The sequence below is a fragment of the Typopeltis vanoorti genome, chromosome 11 (assembly GCF_054136105.1).
Source record: "Typopeltis vanoorti isolate ZY-2024b chromosome 11, IOZ_Tvanoo_1.0, whole genome shotgun sequence".
Taxonomy (NCBI): Eukaryota; Metazoa; Arthropoda; class Arachnida; order Uropygi; family Thelyphonidae; genus Typopeltis; species Typopeltis vanoorti.
The window spans coordinates 78,105,632-78,122,931 of NC_143559.1; the positions used below are offsets into that span (position 1 = coordinate 78,105,632).

Sequence of the window (17,300 nt, forward strand, 5' to 3'; positions counted from 1 at the left end):
AAAAAAAAAGTTGATAAGTGTCTGCCATCAAACTATTATTCTCACCTTGGTTCAATCTAAATGGAGACAATCATCAGCAGTCAACTTCGATACCTGGAAAAACTGAACTAATCAGTTACCACCGATGTGGATTCTGACAATCAAGATCCACAGCAGATCTACTCACTTGCATCACCAGCCTCTGGACATGCATGCCATGTAAAGGTTTAAAGAAAACTCTGGTGTTACAATCAACATTTCCAAGGCATCTGATAAAGTTTGGTATTGCAGGCTTCTCAGCAAACTCATCTTTCTGAGTTTGCTTTTCACCCTTTGTAATTAAACTGCAAGTTCTCTTTCAGGTCATTCACTGCATGTATTGGTAAAGATATTATATCTTGAGATTTTTCTAGTAATGCAAGTATTCCTCATTGTTTTGTCCACCCTCTTCTTCATATTCATAAATTACCATGTCTTCTTGACTTCAATCACTATCCAGTTTTGCTAATAACATCTCTCTCTTACTCACACACACCTTACAATGCTTGCGTATCTTAAGCATGAAGATCATCTATAATTGGTGCACTAAACACTGATCTCCATATCATCCTTTAATGGAGTAATAACAACCTAGTCACCTTTGATTCTTCTAAAACAAAACTGTTGTCTCTTTTTCTTGCAGAGAAGACCTCAGTTCTTCTTCCTCCCTTTGAAAATGCCAAGTATAATAGCCTGGACCAGACCTCTCTTCTTAGACTGACAGTTACCCCTAGCCTTTTTCCTAGCATAAGCACATAATTTCTATAACATTCTTCCAAAAAAGCTTGACATCCTTTTTCACTCAAGATATTACTTTTCCTCTGTTCAGCTAATACTCTGCACAAATCCCAAATCTTCCCAACTTTAAAATAGTGCTCTCACATTTTGGATGGTGCACCTAAAACATCTTTAAAAATTCTTTTTGCTGTTCAGAAAAGGGCATTTCAGCTAACTGAGGACTCCTCTTCCAACTCTCTGTGCAGCCACTGTCTCACAGATGGCCAGTTTCCACTTTGTATCTCTTTCTCTTCTCCAGATATTTCCATGGATATTGTTCAGCAGAACTGGCATCCATCATGACCTCATTTATGCTCAACATATACTAACACAGGCAACAGTTGTTCAACATCCTTTTACAGCAGAACTGCTGACTCGCCACATCTGTTGCTCCCATTCATTTTCCATCTACCTTTTTTGCTAGCCTGGTTAGCATATGCACTCTCCAACAAAAAGGCTGTAGGTTCAAATCCTGCCATGGATGTTTGTGATTGTCTTTTAGGTGGGACATGAATTTCATTCCTGATTCACACCTTATTATTAAAATACTCTGGATTAGAGATAGTTGTTGGAAGTTTTTCCACTTGGTTATACTATAAATTAACAATACCAAGAAATTATATACTTGGTTTATATAATCATATATTGCCAGGATGTGATTAAAGCATTAACCCTTTATCCAAGTATAAGCAAACACAGTTTGTGCCTGAAGTAAAGGTCGAAACTGGTCGGTAGAGACCCTTCCCATAATCATAGCATTATACATACCTGTAAGGATATGTGCTTTGCATTATGGGATACTAAGACAAGTGATGTGAAGTCATTAGCTTCTATATACGAGTTGCCCCAGTCCTGAAAATACTTCAGGCACAAACTGTGTTTTCTTACACTTGGATAAAGGATTAAACCAAGTATACAATTTCTTGGTATCTTTAATTTAGAGCAAACTTGATGTTAATAAGACTGTGGGACTTGATAATATATCACCATGTATTTTGAAAGAATGTGCCAGGGAGTTGGCATCTGCCTTTACATATTTTTTAAATATGAGTCTTGCACTGGATCGAGTTCCAAAGGAGTGGAAGGAGGGCAAGATTTGTGCCACTTCGTAAAGGAGGTGATAGAACTCAAGCATCAAATTATAGACCTATCTGTGTGTCAGTTATAGTTTAAAGTGTTGGAGAGGCTGGTGAGAACCAGGATCCAGAAATGGATTGACTACAATGGTACTATCTTTGATGGAAAGCATGGAATTGCTAAAGGGAGGTCATGTTTTAGCAATCTAATTACTTACTATTACAATAAGGTGATGGCTTCATTGGACTGAGGAAAGGGATACACAGTAGTAGACTTAGATTTTGCAAAGGTGTTTGATAGATTACTGCATGATAGGTTGATGGTCAAACCAGAGCAGATGGGTGTTGGATACTAGATTAGTGCATTAGATCGGAGACTGGCTATTTGATAGGTACCAGCAAGTTGTGTATGGGGGGATCAATATCCTGAAAGAGGAAAGTCACTAGTGGTGTGCCTCAGAGGGCGGGGGGGGAATCTGTTTTAGGGCTATTGCTGTTTAACCTGTATGTTAATGATGTTGGAAAAGATTTGGATGGGGATATTCAGTTGTTTGCAGATGATGCAAAGTTGGGATGAACTGTGAAGAGTAGAGAAGATGCTGGGGCCTTAAAGGAGACTTGAAAAAATTGAGTGAATGGGCACAGGAAAATAGGGATACCAGTTCAATGTTGCAAAATGTAAGGTTTTAAAATTTGGGAAACAATGATGTGATGTGGATATATTGGAGGTGGAGGAAATAAGAGATCTTGGGGTGATAGTGGAGATTCTTGTTCCATTGTATAAGGCTCTGATTAGGCCACAGATGAACTACTGTGCACAGATTTGGTCACCTGGTTTTCAAAAGAATGAAGAGATGCTGGAAAGGGTCCAGAGATGACTGACTAAGGTAGTTTCTAATCTCTGGAATATCAAATATGAGGAAGAGAGGTGATAAGATAGAGACCTATAAGTTAGTAAGGGGTTGTTATAGGATCAATGTTGAAGAGGTTTTACAGAAAACAGTGGGAGATCAGGGGAGAATCAGAGGTCATCCCTGGAAGCTGTATAAGGAGGGTGTGAGTAGGGGAGTGAGAAGCAAGTTTTTTTGGATGCAAAGTTGTGAATGATTGGAATGCCTTGCCTGAGAGGGTGGTGTCTGCAGAGAATTTGATTGTGTTTAAGGCAGGATGTGATGAGCTGTGTGTACGACAAAATGACCTCCTAGATGAGTCTTCGACTCCAAGGGTAATAATAATATGGTAATAATAATAAGTAATAATAATCTTTGACAGTTCTACAGTTGGGTACTCAAGCATAAGTAAAGTTGTATTATTTAAATAATAGAATTAAATAATACAGTAAATTACTTAAAATTATTGTTGAGATAAGGCCACAAGGCATAAGTGTAGTATATAATACTTAATTCTTGATTTCTGTTGTGATTGAGGTGAGTTAGCCAATCTCATACAGAGGATAAAGCTTTTTCTCCTCCCAGACAGACAAAACAACTAAAAAATACATACAATTTACAGAAACACAAAAAATAAATAAATACTATGGAGGGATGGATGGTAGATGGCATTTTGTGTATACGGAGGATTAAATAGTAGAGATAGTGGAGTGCAGTGCACTTGCAATGAGTTCTTGGACTCTCTTAGAAGTGCAATACAATAATGATGTCAGCTGCATGTGCATAGCAGCCTATGTTTTGCAAGGGGAAAAAAAAACATTCCTCCTTTCATCTCAGATTGGATAAATGATTAAAATTTTATCTTCAACAAAGACGATAACAGGAGAACCACTTATATTAATTTACATCAACAATTAAATATATAATTATCTTATTGAACATGATATGCCAATGTAACTGCATTAAAATGTAGCAGTGTAAAAAATAAATATTTCTCTGTGAAGTTCTCTGTAAAATCAAAATACATATTATAAAAATAAAACACAGAACTCACAAATGCCCTTTTCTCTGTATGCACGTCCAGCTTCTTTAAATAGTTGTTCAATTATAGCATCCATTTATCTGAAATGTTCAAAATTGTATAATTTTCAATTATTTTGCATTAAATTGCAACTAAATTTGGCATAAATTAAAGCATATTTTTTTGAAGCTTGAGTACTATTATATTATATACACAGCAAATTGATAATATTTAGTTCATTACAGACAACTATTCACTACCATATGTAAGCCTATATTTTCTAATATCAATTTGAAAACTGCTTAAAATGGTTTGGGAAAAAAATGTCTAAATTTTTAAAAATCTGAAAATGAAACTCCAGTCTTATTTTATGTATTTACATATTTATGTGAATTCTACCCAGATTAGGAATCTCATTTTCCTTCTAGAATACAGTTCCATCAACAAAGTATACACCATTATACTACTGAATTCCAAAATTTTAAATTCTTTTACTTTTCTTTTAGGAAGAACAAAATCTCACACAAAGTAACACTAAAATAGCAATTCTATTTGTTCCGAGCAGCCAGCCTGTTTAATTTTAAGGAAAGGACTTAATATAAGTATCACTGCTATCATCCTTCAACTTCCTGAACATAGTATTCTCTGTCAAAATACATGAAATATAAAATGCACCAAAATCAGAGCCCTATAGCATAGCACTCAATGCTATTTCCTTTTATAGAAGGTGTGGCTATTAAATAAAGAGACAAGGTGTGCTGTGAATCATGTACTCGTAGCAGTGGGATGTACTTGCGCAGTGAATGACCTTGAAGGTTCTAGAAGCAGTTGAGCTGTTCACTGTCACTCATAGCATTCAGCTCGTAGGCAGTTATAAAATAAAGTCTGCGCGGTTAGCCTGGTGGCTATACGCTTCGCAACCACATGTCTGGGGAAGGAGTGTCCTAGGTTCGATTCCCGTCGACGATGCGAGGAGCTTAAGGATCTTCCTCAGCCATAGCCAAGTTAGTCAGTCTTGGACGTGGACAGCAGGGTTTTTTCCACCAGTTTATATGGGGTTTTTCATCCCGCAAGCAGGCAAACCAGTCCAGTGAACACACGGATTACAGTCAAGAATACTGACCCAGCCATAGGTCTGCTTCATCAGCTATGCCGGTTCCGGAGCCCGGATAAAATTTGGGGGGACGTGGGAGATGACGTCCCCCATCTCAGTCATGGCCATATATCATCATACAATTATTATTATTATTATAAAATAAACTTGTGTGAAGTTGCTTTGCCAGAATAATGTCTAACTTTAAACTCGAGCAGCGCATTAATCTCAAATTCCTTGTGAAATTGAAGAAATTGCCAACTGAGCGTTTGAAACTGTTGCAGGAGGTGTATGGTGATAATGCAATGTCATATGTGCAAATGTTTGAATGGCACAAATGCTTTGCTGGAGGTCAAGAAAACGTTGAAGATGATGAATGACCAGGTCACCCTGTCACGGCAGCAACTGAACAAAACGTTGCAAAAATTAATGAAATTGTCTGCAACAATCACTGTTCAAGCATTCGGATGATAGAAGACATGGTGCACATTGATAAGGAGAATGTATGACAAATTTTGCATGAGCAATTGAACACGAACAAAGTCTGCACCAAAATGGTTCCCAAAAACTTGTGTCAGGAGCAGAAAGACGTCCAGAAACAAATTTGCACTGACATCATGGAACAACTGACACCAGAGCCAGACTTGCAGGAGAAGATCATCACATGTGATGAGATGTGGGTTTTCCAGTACAATCCAGAAACAAAGAGACAATCGATGCACTGGAAAACTCCCACGTCACCGAGAATGAAAAAAGCAAGAATGAGAAAGTCAAAACTGAAGACGATGCTGATCGTTTTTTTTTATATCAATGGCACGGTAATGGTTGAATGGGTACCAGGGGGGGTCAGACAGTTAACCAACGTTATTACCTTGAGGTTCTGGCCAAGCTGAGAGAACAAGTGAGAAAGACGAAACCTGATCTGTGGAAGAACAACACTTGGATTCTCCATCAGGACAATGCTCCAGCCCACAGTGCACTGTCTGTAAAGCAGTATCTGGCTGATCCCAGTATTGGACCATCCACCTTACTCGCCGGACTTAGCTCCATGCAACTTTTACCTTTTTACAAAGTTGAAATCCGCACTGAAGGGCACCGATTTTCAGTCAGTGGATCAGGTAAAGGAAAAAACGGCAGCACTACTGAAGCAGATAACACCTGATGACTTGCAGCAATGCTTCCAACAATGGAAAATTCATATGCAACAGTGTATAGATAAAGGAGGGGAGCATGTTGAAGAAGATAACAATTAAGTTGTACAATTGTAATAATAAACCATATTTTTGCAAGTAGTCTCGTTATTTAATAGTCACACCTCGTATACAACTTGTTCATAGCTAACAAACAACAAATCTCCTATCCAGTTTCACTAATCTATTATTAATCCATATCTCCTTGCAATTTGTACACCTATTTTCAATGTGGTAGTCAGTCAAAATGCTTTCAGGAAGTCCAAAAATATTACTGTATATACAAACTATTTTATCTAATATATTTGTCACTCTATCAAAACAATACCATCTCCTTTGCAAAATCATGAAAATCTTATACCTCTCAACCCAACTCTGTATTTTATAGTCTTAACCAAACTCTCCAATGCTTTAACCCCAAATATAGATTACAGCTGGAACACTTTCTTGGCACCACCTCTTGTGCAGTGATGCTATTTTGCATTCCTTTCACTCTTTTGGGATATGTCAGCCTGTTTGGACAAGTGGTTAGCATATCTGCAGTCCAGCCAAAAAGGCTGCAGGTTTAAAGACAATCACAAACATCCATGCCATGGGCATGGATGTTTGTGATTGTCTTTAAAAATACTAGTGGTGGTGGGCAGCAGTAGATGATGCGGTTCACTGTAGTTGGTGGAGTGAGTGGTGGAAACGGAGAGTTGTAGAGTAGGTGCTCTCCCTCAATGAGTCTTTGGACTCCTTGGAGGTGTCACATAATAATAATAATAATAATAATAATAATAATAATATGTGCATTTGAATGCCACTTGAAAATCTAAAAAAATAAAGCTAAAAAAACCCTAAAAAAATAAAACAGTTCAAGGACATGGGCAACTCCTTTGCACATTCCCTAAAAATCACCACAACAATATATTATCTAACCCATCAACCTTATTAATATCAAGCCTACTCAACACCTCCAATTGATCACTTTGAGCCTACCATTCTATTATTCCTCTCTCTCTCCCCCCTCTGGACTTTGTACTATACCACTCTCACCAGTATGACATACTCACAAAGTAATCATTTAATAATTCAAATTCACTATCTCCTCTGCAGTAGTTACTTTACTACCATCACTATCTGCCAGTGCCATCCTTTTGTAATCATTCCTCCTCGTACTGGCCACACAAGTAAGAAGAACTTCTCCTGATTGACTAATGTCCTATCATATTGTGCTTTTCCTTCCGAATCAAATCTGTCACTTTTCTAGCCTGCACATTATATACCTCATGCTATAATATTAGGAAAAGAGTGATCGTTATGGAAGAATTGGTTACCTCTTTTAGCAGGCATTATTCCTACAGAACTACATAGATTGAATTTTTTAGTCCGTGAATTTCAAAAATTGCTGGTAATCCAAACATACCTATTCATCAGGATCTCTCAACTCTTAACATCAATAGATTGAAATCTCGCCATCCATCACTACGAGGAGCAGAAGAACTAGTGCTAAATAAGTTTAATCCTTTATCAAAATGGGAGGAAACATGGAAGGAAAATACGAAATAACATTTGCATAACATCTTTAAAGGTGATCAAATCATTACAGGATCAGATCTACCTCACAAAACCTGGACAGTACTAAATAAGATTCAGACAAGCCATGGCCTACGTGGAGATACTCTCTATAAATGAAACAGACAAACATCTCCAGAATGTGACTGTGGTGCTCCACGACAGACTATGCAACATACTGTAAAAGAATGCACCTTCCGTGCTTATCAGAATGACTTTTTACAAGCGGCTCCTGAAGTTGTGACCTGGATTACGAACTTAGATCTGAATTTATAATGATATGGTTTTTTTTTCCTTATTATAACATATTAAGACTTTTACCTTTAACTGGTATTTTAATTTTCAAACTCCTTGGATTAGATCTATGTTTTCCTTCAAAGTTTTTAACTTAAAATATTTTAAATTCTTCAATCCTGTTAATATATAATGACATCGTGATTCTCTTTTTTAACATCATGTTTTTGCCATGAGCTATGTATGTATGTATGGCAGAATTTTAATTATAGTAATATAGACTGGGATGACAAGACAGCATGTGGAAGTAGTTACTTATTCACATTTGACTTCACTATGACACCATATGATCACTCCCATACCTCATACAGTTTTGAGAGTGAAGCCTTCTGCTAGAGATGGTAGATCACAGAATCCCTTTCTATAGAGAGTTAGCAGGACAATCATAAACATCCATGCTCCTGCCAGGATTCGAACCTGCAGCCTCTGGGATGGATAGAGGATACACTAGTCCTTAACATACCAGGGTGGCAGCATAGAAAATTAATTTCTTCAGTTTTTGAGGGATAACTACTTTAGGCAGTATATGATAAAGGATGTATTCAGGGTCTTAGATTTGATCATCTCATCAGAGGAATGTCAGATACTTCATGGCCACTCTCACTCACTGGTGGGTGAGAGTGGCCATGAAGTAATTACCTGGGTGACTGCCAACAATACAATGACTTCTGTGAGGAAAGGATATATGTGAACTACAAGGTTAGTAATTATGAAGAAAGGAGACAAATCACAGCCATATCATGGAATGAGGAGTTGAGTTGAAAGGTGATCAATGCTACTTTGCTACTATTCAAGAACAATCTAGTAGAAACAATGTCTAAATATATTCTGAGGGTCAGAAGGTTAAATAAGATAGGTGTGAAATGGATAAATGAAGAGATTAAGCATGCAATACAGGCAGAGAAAGAGAGAGAAGGCATTATGGAAGCAACATACGATGAGTAAAAAATCAGTTTCATGAGGAGTACAAAGAACAGGCAAGGAGGGTGACTTAGTTGGTAAGGGTAGCAAAAGTGAAGTATGAGCACCAGTTAGCTAATGAATCCAAAAAAGAATCCTAGGGAGTTCTTTCGATATGTAGCCAGCAAAAATAAAGAATGATTATGGAAGGATGACACTGATTGGAGAAAATGGTATAAGAACAACTGCTGCATAGGATATAGTTGAGATATCAAATGAGCACTTCATAAAAAAGTATTTCACATCCTTGTGAATGTGATATCATGCAGAGTTTAGAGTGGCAGAAGAGGTGGAAAGAGTGACTGCAAGTGAACAAGAGATACGAGGGTGGTCTGAAAAGTTCTCGGCCTAACAATGAAAAAACGAATTTAAAATTATTTTTATTTTTCAACATAATCTCCCTTAAGACTAATACATTTATTCCAGCAATGCTCCAGCGTCATTATCCCATCCCTGTAGTGGTTCACAGTAAGATCTGCAAAAAAACCCTCTACAGTTGCAATCACCTCATGATTCGAAGAAAAACACTGACCAGCAAGGAAGAATTTTAGTTTTGGGAAGAGACAGAAGTCAGAGGGAACCAAATCTGGGGAATAGGGTGGATGTTCCAACAATTCATAGTGCAGATCCCTTAATTTTCCCATTGCCAAAACACCTTTGTGGGCAGGTGCAATGTCCTGATGAAAGATGATTTTTTTCTTCTGCAAACCAGGTCTTTTCTCAAGACTTTTTTCGTCTAGTCTGGTTAAAAGATCGGAATAATATGTCCCAGTTATTGTTTTACCCTTTTCAAGATAATTAATAAACAAAATCCTTTTAGCATCCCAAAACACTGATGCCATCACCTTTCCTGCTAAGATGGAAACGACTTTGTCTTCTTTGGCGCTGAACAACCGGCTTCTGTCCACTATTTTGACTGCTGTTTGGATTCTGGTGTGTAATGGTGAATCCAAGTTTCATCCATAGTAATAAATCGATGTACAAAATCAGTTTTATTCTTCTTAAAATGCTCCAAGCACTGTTCAGAGATTTTCATGAGAGTGCATTTTTGATCTGCTGTGAGCAAGTGCAGCACCCATCTTGTGCAAAGTTTTTTCATTTGCAATTCTTCATGCAAAATATATCCTACAAGTTCTTTTGAAATGCCTATAGTCTTGGCAATTTCACACACTTTGACTCGCAGGTCATCCAATACCATATCGTGCACTTGATCAATGATTTCTGGTGTTAAGTTAAGGGGATAATAAATCCCTCATTATTTCAAAGCCAAATAAGAAACTCGACGATTGAAATCTAAGAGTTTCATGCCGAAGAACTTTCAGCGAGTCTGCGTAAGTCAACTCGTCGAAGTTGGTACAACACTAGGGCAACTCAAAGCAAAGGTGGAGCAAGTTTCAATCACTGTCCTTAATATTTTCTCATAATGTAAAATGCAGCTCCTAGGAGATGTATTACTGTTTTACATTATGAGGGGAAGGTCACTACCCAGACCGGTTTCGACCTTTATTGAAGTCTCATCAGTGAGTAGGTAACCTGGATAATACCAAGGTTTAAGTGAACCAAACTACTTTACTATTTGAATTGCCAGAAAGGTGTGCCCATATATATTATTACTACAATCAAGAGCCTCTTGGCTCTTGATTGTAGATTTCTGGTGTTGTTACACTTTTTGGACGTTGTTCACATGGATCATCTTCAAGGCTGGTACGGCCACATTTAAACTCGGTAGTCCATTTCTTAATTGTCAAAAACGAAGGAGAAGAGTGTCCATAAACTTTTATGAACTTCGAATGAATTTCTTTTGGCATTAAACATTCTTTTACAAAGAATTTTATAACCACACGATACTCAATTTTATCCATTTCAAGGGATACAGACAAGACTTTGGCTTCAAACAGCTATATAAAACAAACTACTTGTTAGAATGACTTGCAATTTCACATGGATCTTATGACAGATGTACCAACTAAGAAAAAAAAATATTGCCAAAAGTGTTGCCATCTATGGTCAAGAGTGAGAACTTTTCAGACCACCCTCGTATATATATGGGAAAGAGAGTAAACATGTTAATAAGGCTATGGGACTTGAAGATATATCACTGTGTATTTTGAGGGAACATGCTAGGGAGTTGACATATGCTTGGCATACTTGTTTAATAGGATTTTCTTTTATTTGATTTTTATGGCACAAAGACATCAAAGGTTATGACCTTTGGTGTTGTTACACTTACATACTGCACCAGGACGCAGCAGTACATATGGAATTGGTTAGTAGGATAATCACAAACATCCACGCTCTTGGCAGGATTATAATCCACAGCCTCTTGGCTGGAGAGTAGATAAGCTAACCACTCGGCTGGCTGTTTAACAGGAGTCTTACATTGAGTCTAGTTCCAAATGAGTGAAAGGAAAGCAAAATTGAACTGCTTCATGAGGGAGGTGACAGAACTGAAGCTTCAAATGCATCAGGTGTTGGAGAGATTAGTGAGATCCAGAATTAGGCTGACAACAGTGGCATTCTCTTTGATGGACAGCACAAATTTGCTAAAGGAAGGTCATGTTATGGTAATCTACTTACTTATTACAATAAGGGACAAGGAAGATGAATACACAGTAGTATACTTAGATTTTACAAATTCTTTTAATAGATTGCCCCATGATAAGTTAATAGTTAAACAGATGAGGCTGGATATTAGATTAGTATATTGGATTGGAGACTGAATGTCTTATATGTATCAGCAAGTTGTGTACAGGTGAGCATTATCCCAGAAAAGGAAAGTAACTAACGGTGTGTGTGTCTCAAGAGTCTATTTAAGGACCACTGCTGTTTATCCTGTATGTTAATGATATTGGGGAAAGTTTGAATGGGGATATTCAGTTGTTTGCAGAGGATGCAAAGCTGAGAAATAGGGCAGATATTGTAGCTTTACAAGGGGACTTGAATAGACTGAGTGAATGGGTATGAGTGGGGTTACCGGTTCAATTTTGCAAAGTGTCAAGTTTTAAAATTTGGAAGAGAAAGATTGTAGAGAATGCACTTGATGGGGATATATTGGAAGATGTGGAGGAAATAAGAGATCTGAGCATAATGGTAGATAGAGATCTAAAATTTAGAGGACACTACTCAAATTGTGAGGATAACACAACAGCTGCAAAGATGAGGACTGAAGATTCTGAATTCAACTGTATATTATTATTATTATTCGTGACACCTCCAAGGAGTCCGAAGACTCATTGCGGGAGGACACCCATTGTACAACCCATCTCCACCACTACACCGAACCTCTACTACTAATCATCCACATCAGCGCCATCTACCGCCCACCACCACCACAACTAGTATTTTTTTTGTCTGTAAATTGCATGTGTTCTAAAGGGCTGATTTGTCTGTATACAGGATGAAAAACCCGAGTTTCCGGGAGAAAAAACCCTGCTACCTCTGTATGAGATCAGCTAACTCACCTTCGATTGAAAAAGTCCATATAAAGATTCCTCCCGTCATGATGAGACTCGAACTTAGGCGCTTTCCAATTGAAGGACGCAACGTACCATCGTTCTTCCAATTGCGCTATGGAGGCGCTTATGGCATTGATTAGTCCACATATGAAGTACTGTGCACAGATTTGATCACCTGGTTTTTCAAAAGAATGAAGAGGTACGGGAAAGGGTCCAGAGCAAGGGTGGCTCATGCATAGGCACTGCGGAACTGCAGCACCTCCAATTTTTCTTGATATATAAATATATTTATTAATTTATTTATATTTGCTTGTAATATTTAATTTTATCATCAACAATCCTATACAATTCTCTTATTTTGTATAAAAAATAATAAAAATCGTTTGCCCTCCTAAGTGCTACAAGACACTAGCAGCACTGTGTTTATGACAGTGTCATATTGCTACGCGCGCAAGCATATGCACGTCATAGTGAGATGCAAGCTATTAGCATAATGCAGCACAGTCTGTCGTGCATTTCCACTGTTGTGTATATGCAGTTTGCGCCAGTAGTAAAGTGTTCATAGTGCTTATCATGTTCACTCCGTCTCTTTAAATATTTGGACATTACAATTAAAGGATTTAATTGTAATGTCCAAAAATTGTAAATCCATTCCTTTAATTACAATTACAGGAATAAGTTTTATATTTAAGTAATTTTGAATTATACTAAACTGTATAATTTTATCGATAATTTTTTCATGAAACAAAACAAGAAGAATATATTTTATTTTTAAGTAATTTTGAATTATACCAAAGTGTATAATTTTATGGATAATAAACAATATTTTTCATGTTTAATTTTTTTTTAAATTTTTACCATAATTTTGATATTTTATCCAAACACATACACTGTACTTACAGTGCGTATGTATATTTCGAAAGTTGCAGTGCCCCCCCCCCCCCCACGATTTCAAGCCATGAGCCGCCACTGGTCCAGAGGTGATTGACTAAGGTAGTTTCTGGTCTCTGGAATACTGAGTATGAAGAAAGGTTGAGAAGATGCAATTTACAACATCTAGTGGATAGATAGGAAGAGAGGAGATATGATGGAGACATACAAATTGGTAAAGATTCTTATCAGATGAAGAGGTTTTCAACAAAAAGTGGGAAATGGGCAGAGAACAAGAGTTCATCCCTGGAAGCTGTATAAGAAGAGTATGAACAAAGGAGCAAGAGGCAGGTTGAGACTGTAGTTTCTGCAGAGAATGGGAATGTATTTAAGGTACAGAATGATGAGCTGTGTGTATAACACAGGGTCCTCCCATGATGAGTCTTTGACTCCATGGAGGTCTAATGATAATAATCATAACAATAATGATTAGTGTGAGTTTTCTACAAATGAGACTTCAAACTACATCGTTCTTATCATCTGGTGATACCCAGATGATAAGAAAATCCTTTTTCTTCATATAGATAATATTTTCAACAAAATAATTTCAATGAATAAAATGAAAAATTGAAAAATAGAGTTAAAGCCTAATTCGAGTTGCATTCAGTGCAGCCTGGTGGCCCTGCCTGTGCTCTATTTCTGCCAACAATGAAATACTGTAACTCATTTCAGCAACATATTTGAAAACCTATTCCTATTTAAGTCTATTAAAGTTCCACCCTCAGCTGGCAATAATACACTCCATAGCATAAGTATCAGCATTTCTTCTGTTCATCAAACCATTTTATATGTTCACAGCATTATTGTATATTACTACAAATAACATTGTTTAAACTTAAATGGCAGAAACATAAAGATGTTCATCTATGTTTGAAGAAAATTAATATATTTTTACGAAGTACCAGTGCAGCTCATTCAAAAGGGCTGCATTGAATGCAACTCCAGCTTTGAGTATACTGACAAGTAGTATACTCAAAGGCTGGTATAATCAACGCTGAAGCTGCATTCAATGCAGCCCTTATGAACAAACCACCACTGCAAAGTACCATGATGAACAATAGAAGTTTTTCAAAGTTTTACTTCAAAGACAAGAAAAACAGAAACTCGTCCTATATGGTTCCATTTTCTACTTCCCTTAGTTATTTTACAGTGTGTCCAGAAATGTATTATTATTATTACTTGACTTATCGAGGGAGGGCATCTACTCTACAACTCTATATCTCCACCACCCACAATCCACCAAAATTCATCGTTAATGATCCTTCCATAGGTATGTAAGCAACAGAAAAACATCTCACTACAAAAGTTGTGCCCATGCAATGGGGGAGGGAGGGAAGAGAAGCAGTAACAGCGGATTTGAGACAGTATGATATAAGGTAGAAATGGATAGAATGAAATATTTAGTTGGATGATGTTGCTATAGACCTGTTAATATGGAGGGCAGTGATAATAAAATGTATAAGCCAGTTAGCTGTAAGAGAGAGAGGGCACATGAGGATTGAGGGTTGGCTCTTCTCATCACAGGAGGTTAGTGAGAGAGAGAGAGAGAGAGTGACCATAAAGTGATAACTTGAGTGTTGCCAGCCATATGGGAGACTTCTTAGAGGAAAGAATACGTGTGGAACTACAAGGCTGGTGATTATGAAAAGTTCAGGAGACAGCTTGCAGTTATATCTTGGAATGAGGAGTTGGATAGAAAGGAGATCAATGCTGCTTGGGTGCTATTCAAAAACTATTTGGTAGAAGCAACATCTAAATGTATTCCAAGGGTCAGATGACTAAATAAGGTTGGTGTGAAATGGATGAATGAAGAGACTGAGCATGCAATCTAGAGACCGAAGGATAGAGACTGCATAATAATCAGCTGCAGAGGAGTACAAAGAACAATGTAAGGAAGGTGACTCAGTCAATAAGAGTAACAAAAGTGAATGAACTACCCATCAAAAAAAAAAAAAAATCCTACAGAGTTCTTTCAATATGTAGCCAACAGAAGAATGATTACAGGATGACACTAGTTGGTGAAATGGGAAACAGTTAAGATATTAAATAAAGTATTTCATCCTTGTAAATGTGACATCATACAAAGTTTGAGTGCAGTGGAAAGGAAGGAGAGACTGACTGACACTGTGAGTGAGCAGAAGATATATGGGAAATTGAGTAAACTTCAACTGAGAAACCTTTACCTCAATATTGATAACCTGAAATTTACTCAGTAGTGGCAGCTTAAAAAATATAGCTTAGGGGCCACAACAACCTTAAATTTATCAATCCACATCCCATTTTGTAGTGGTAGAGTGTGAAGGCTATTCAATGCAGTGGCACACTCAGGATTTAATCTTGGGGAGGGAGGAATTTGAGAATACACACTACACATCACATACAACCTATGACTGAGCATCTGCAATGATTAGCAATACATGATACCCATGATCACCATAGGCACGGCTCTGGGAAAATGCAGTAGCGCTCAGTCCACCCAAGTACTACTTTGTTCAACTTGTGTTCACAGCAGCCATGATTCCCAAGAGCTATAGGGTATTCACCTTATGTGACAGCTAATTCAAAAGTAGTATAGAAATAGAAGACATGACACAACATAAATAAAAATATAAACATATGAATTTTAATTAGGAAAAGATTTTTGGAAAATTTTCTAGTGTTTTTTTTTTTTTTTTCCTTTTTCTTTGGGGGTGCCAGGGTCCCTTATCCCCCCCCTCTGGGTGAGCCACTGATGCAATGGCGCAAGATGATAAATGTGTACAAAGAATGTAAGCTTTCTGCATAAAAGAGTCCTAAGAATTTCACTTCTGTAGCTAGTGGGAAAATAATTAGTATGCATTTTTGTGATTCTTCTGTCATGTGAATAAGCATATCTTTACCCCTAGCCTTGTTTTCCTCGCTGCCTTTCGCAAATCAGTGATCCTGGTGCAATAATAGTCTCAACAACCAGTCATCAAATGAGAAGTTAAAGTGTCACTCGATATAGTCATTTATGACATCATTTACAATCACTCACCTAATTTTTTACACAAAATTTCTTGTTTTCACCTAACAAACCTTCTTTCCACTGTGTAATTAATAGTTTGTGCTAATGCTCAATTCCAGATTTAATTCTAGTGTGTAACATGGCAAAGAATGGGAGTTCTAACCTTTTTCTTTTAAAATCATATACTATTATTACATTAAATGCAAAATAAAACTCATATAGCAGCATCAAAAATACTTTTACATTCGTTATTTATTTTCAATGAAAATAAACAGCATTTACTGCTTTACAAAAATCAAAATTTACCGCTTATTTCTACAAAAATATCCTACATAGCAGATCGTAAATATTGAAAGCAAAAAAATAGCACCCAAAAATTTTACATATAAACTGTAGCTTAAAATGAAAGTAAATTTTCATACAGACCAAAAAAATTAAATAAACGTGGTGTATAATTCACTGTAAAGGCTTACTTTTTTATGGAAACGAAAACATTGAATCAAGTGAAAGTGCGAAACTTGCAGCATATGAACGAATAATACTTTACGGTTCTTTGTACATACTGTATCTACGGAAGGCGGCAATATAATAATCGTGATACGTTCTAGCGTAATTTTTGATTGCTCACAAAATTAGATTTAGTGTTATCATTTTATATACTTTTCTCATATTTTTTGTATTATTAGGAAAAAATGTCTATCGGGGTCCCTATTAAAATTTTGCACGAAGCGGAAGGTCATACTATTACTCTAGAAACAAATACTGGCGAAATTTATCGTGGTAAGTTAGTGGAAGCAGAAGACAACATGAACTGCCAAATGTCCAGTATTACTGTTACCCACAGAGATGGTAGAGTTACACAAATGGAAAATGTGTATATCAGAGGAAGCAAAATCAGATTTTTAATTTTGCCTGATATGTTGAAGAATGCTCCGATGTTCAGAAAAACAGACAGACGTGGAATTCAGGGAGGTCGGGGAAAATCTGGTATTTTGCGAGCCCAAGGTAAGTAGAACCCATGTTAATATTGATTACTAAAACTTAATTACTCCA

General features: G+C 37.0%; 2 protein-coding genes across 5 annotated transcripts in view; one reads left to right on the forward strand and one right to left on the reverse strand.

The window, feature by feature from the left end:
* The window catches only part of LOC150101769 (zinc finger SWIM domain-containing protein 7-like), a 49,266-nt gene extending 32,422 nt beyond the window's left edge, over nt 1-16,844 (reverse strand). Inside the window, exons 1-2 of one of the 4 annotated variants that reach the window (XM_090400315.1) lie at nt 16,721-16,844; nt 3,816-3,883 (exon numbers count right to left, since the gene is read on the reverse strand). In XM_090400315.1, the coding sequence (XP_090256441.1) occupies nt 3,816-3,879 (64 nt within the window). In that variant the 5' untranslated portion in view covers nt 3,880-3,883; nt 16,721-16,844. The other 3 variants (XM_090400317.1, XM_090400316.1, XM_090400318.1) reach the window with 3 other exon arrangements.
* Nucleotides 16,790-17,300, forward strand: part of LOC150101770 (small nuclear ribonucleoprotein Sm D3-like) — a 31,452-nt gene continuing 30,941 nt past the window's right edge. The window contains exon 1 of the mRNA XM_090400319.1: nt 16,790-17,252. Within this exon, the coding sequence (XP_090256445.1) occupies nt 16,940-17,252 (313 nt within the window). The 5' untranslated portion in view covers nt 16,790-16,939. The remainder of the gene's footprint in view (nt 17,253-17,300) is intronic.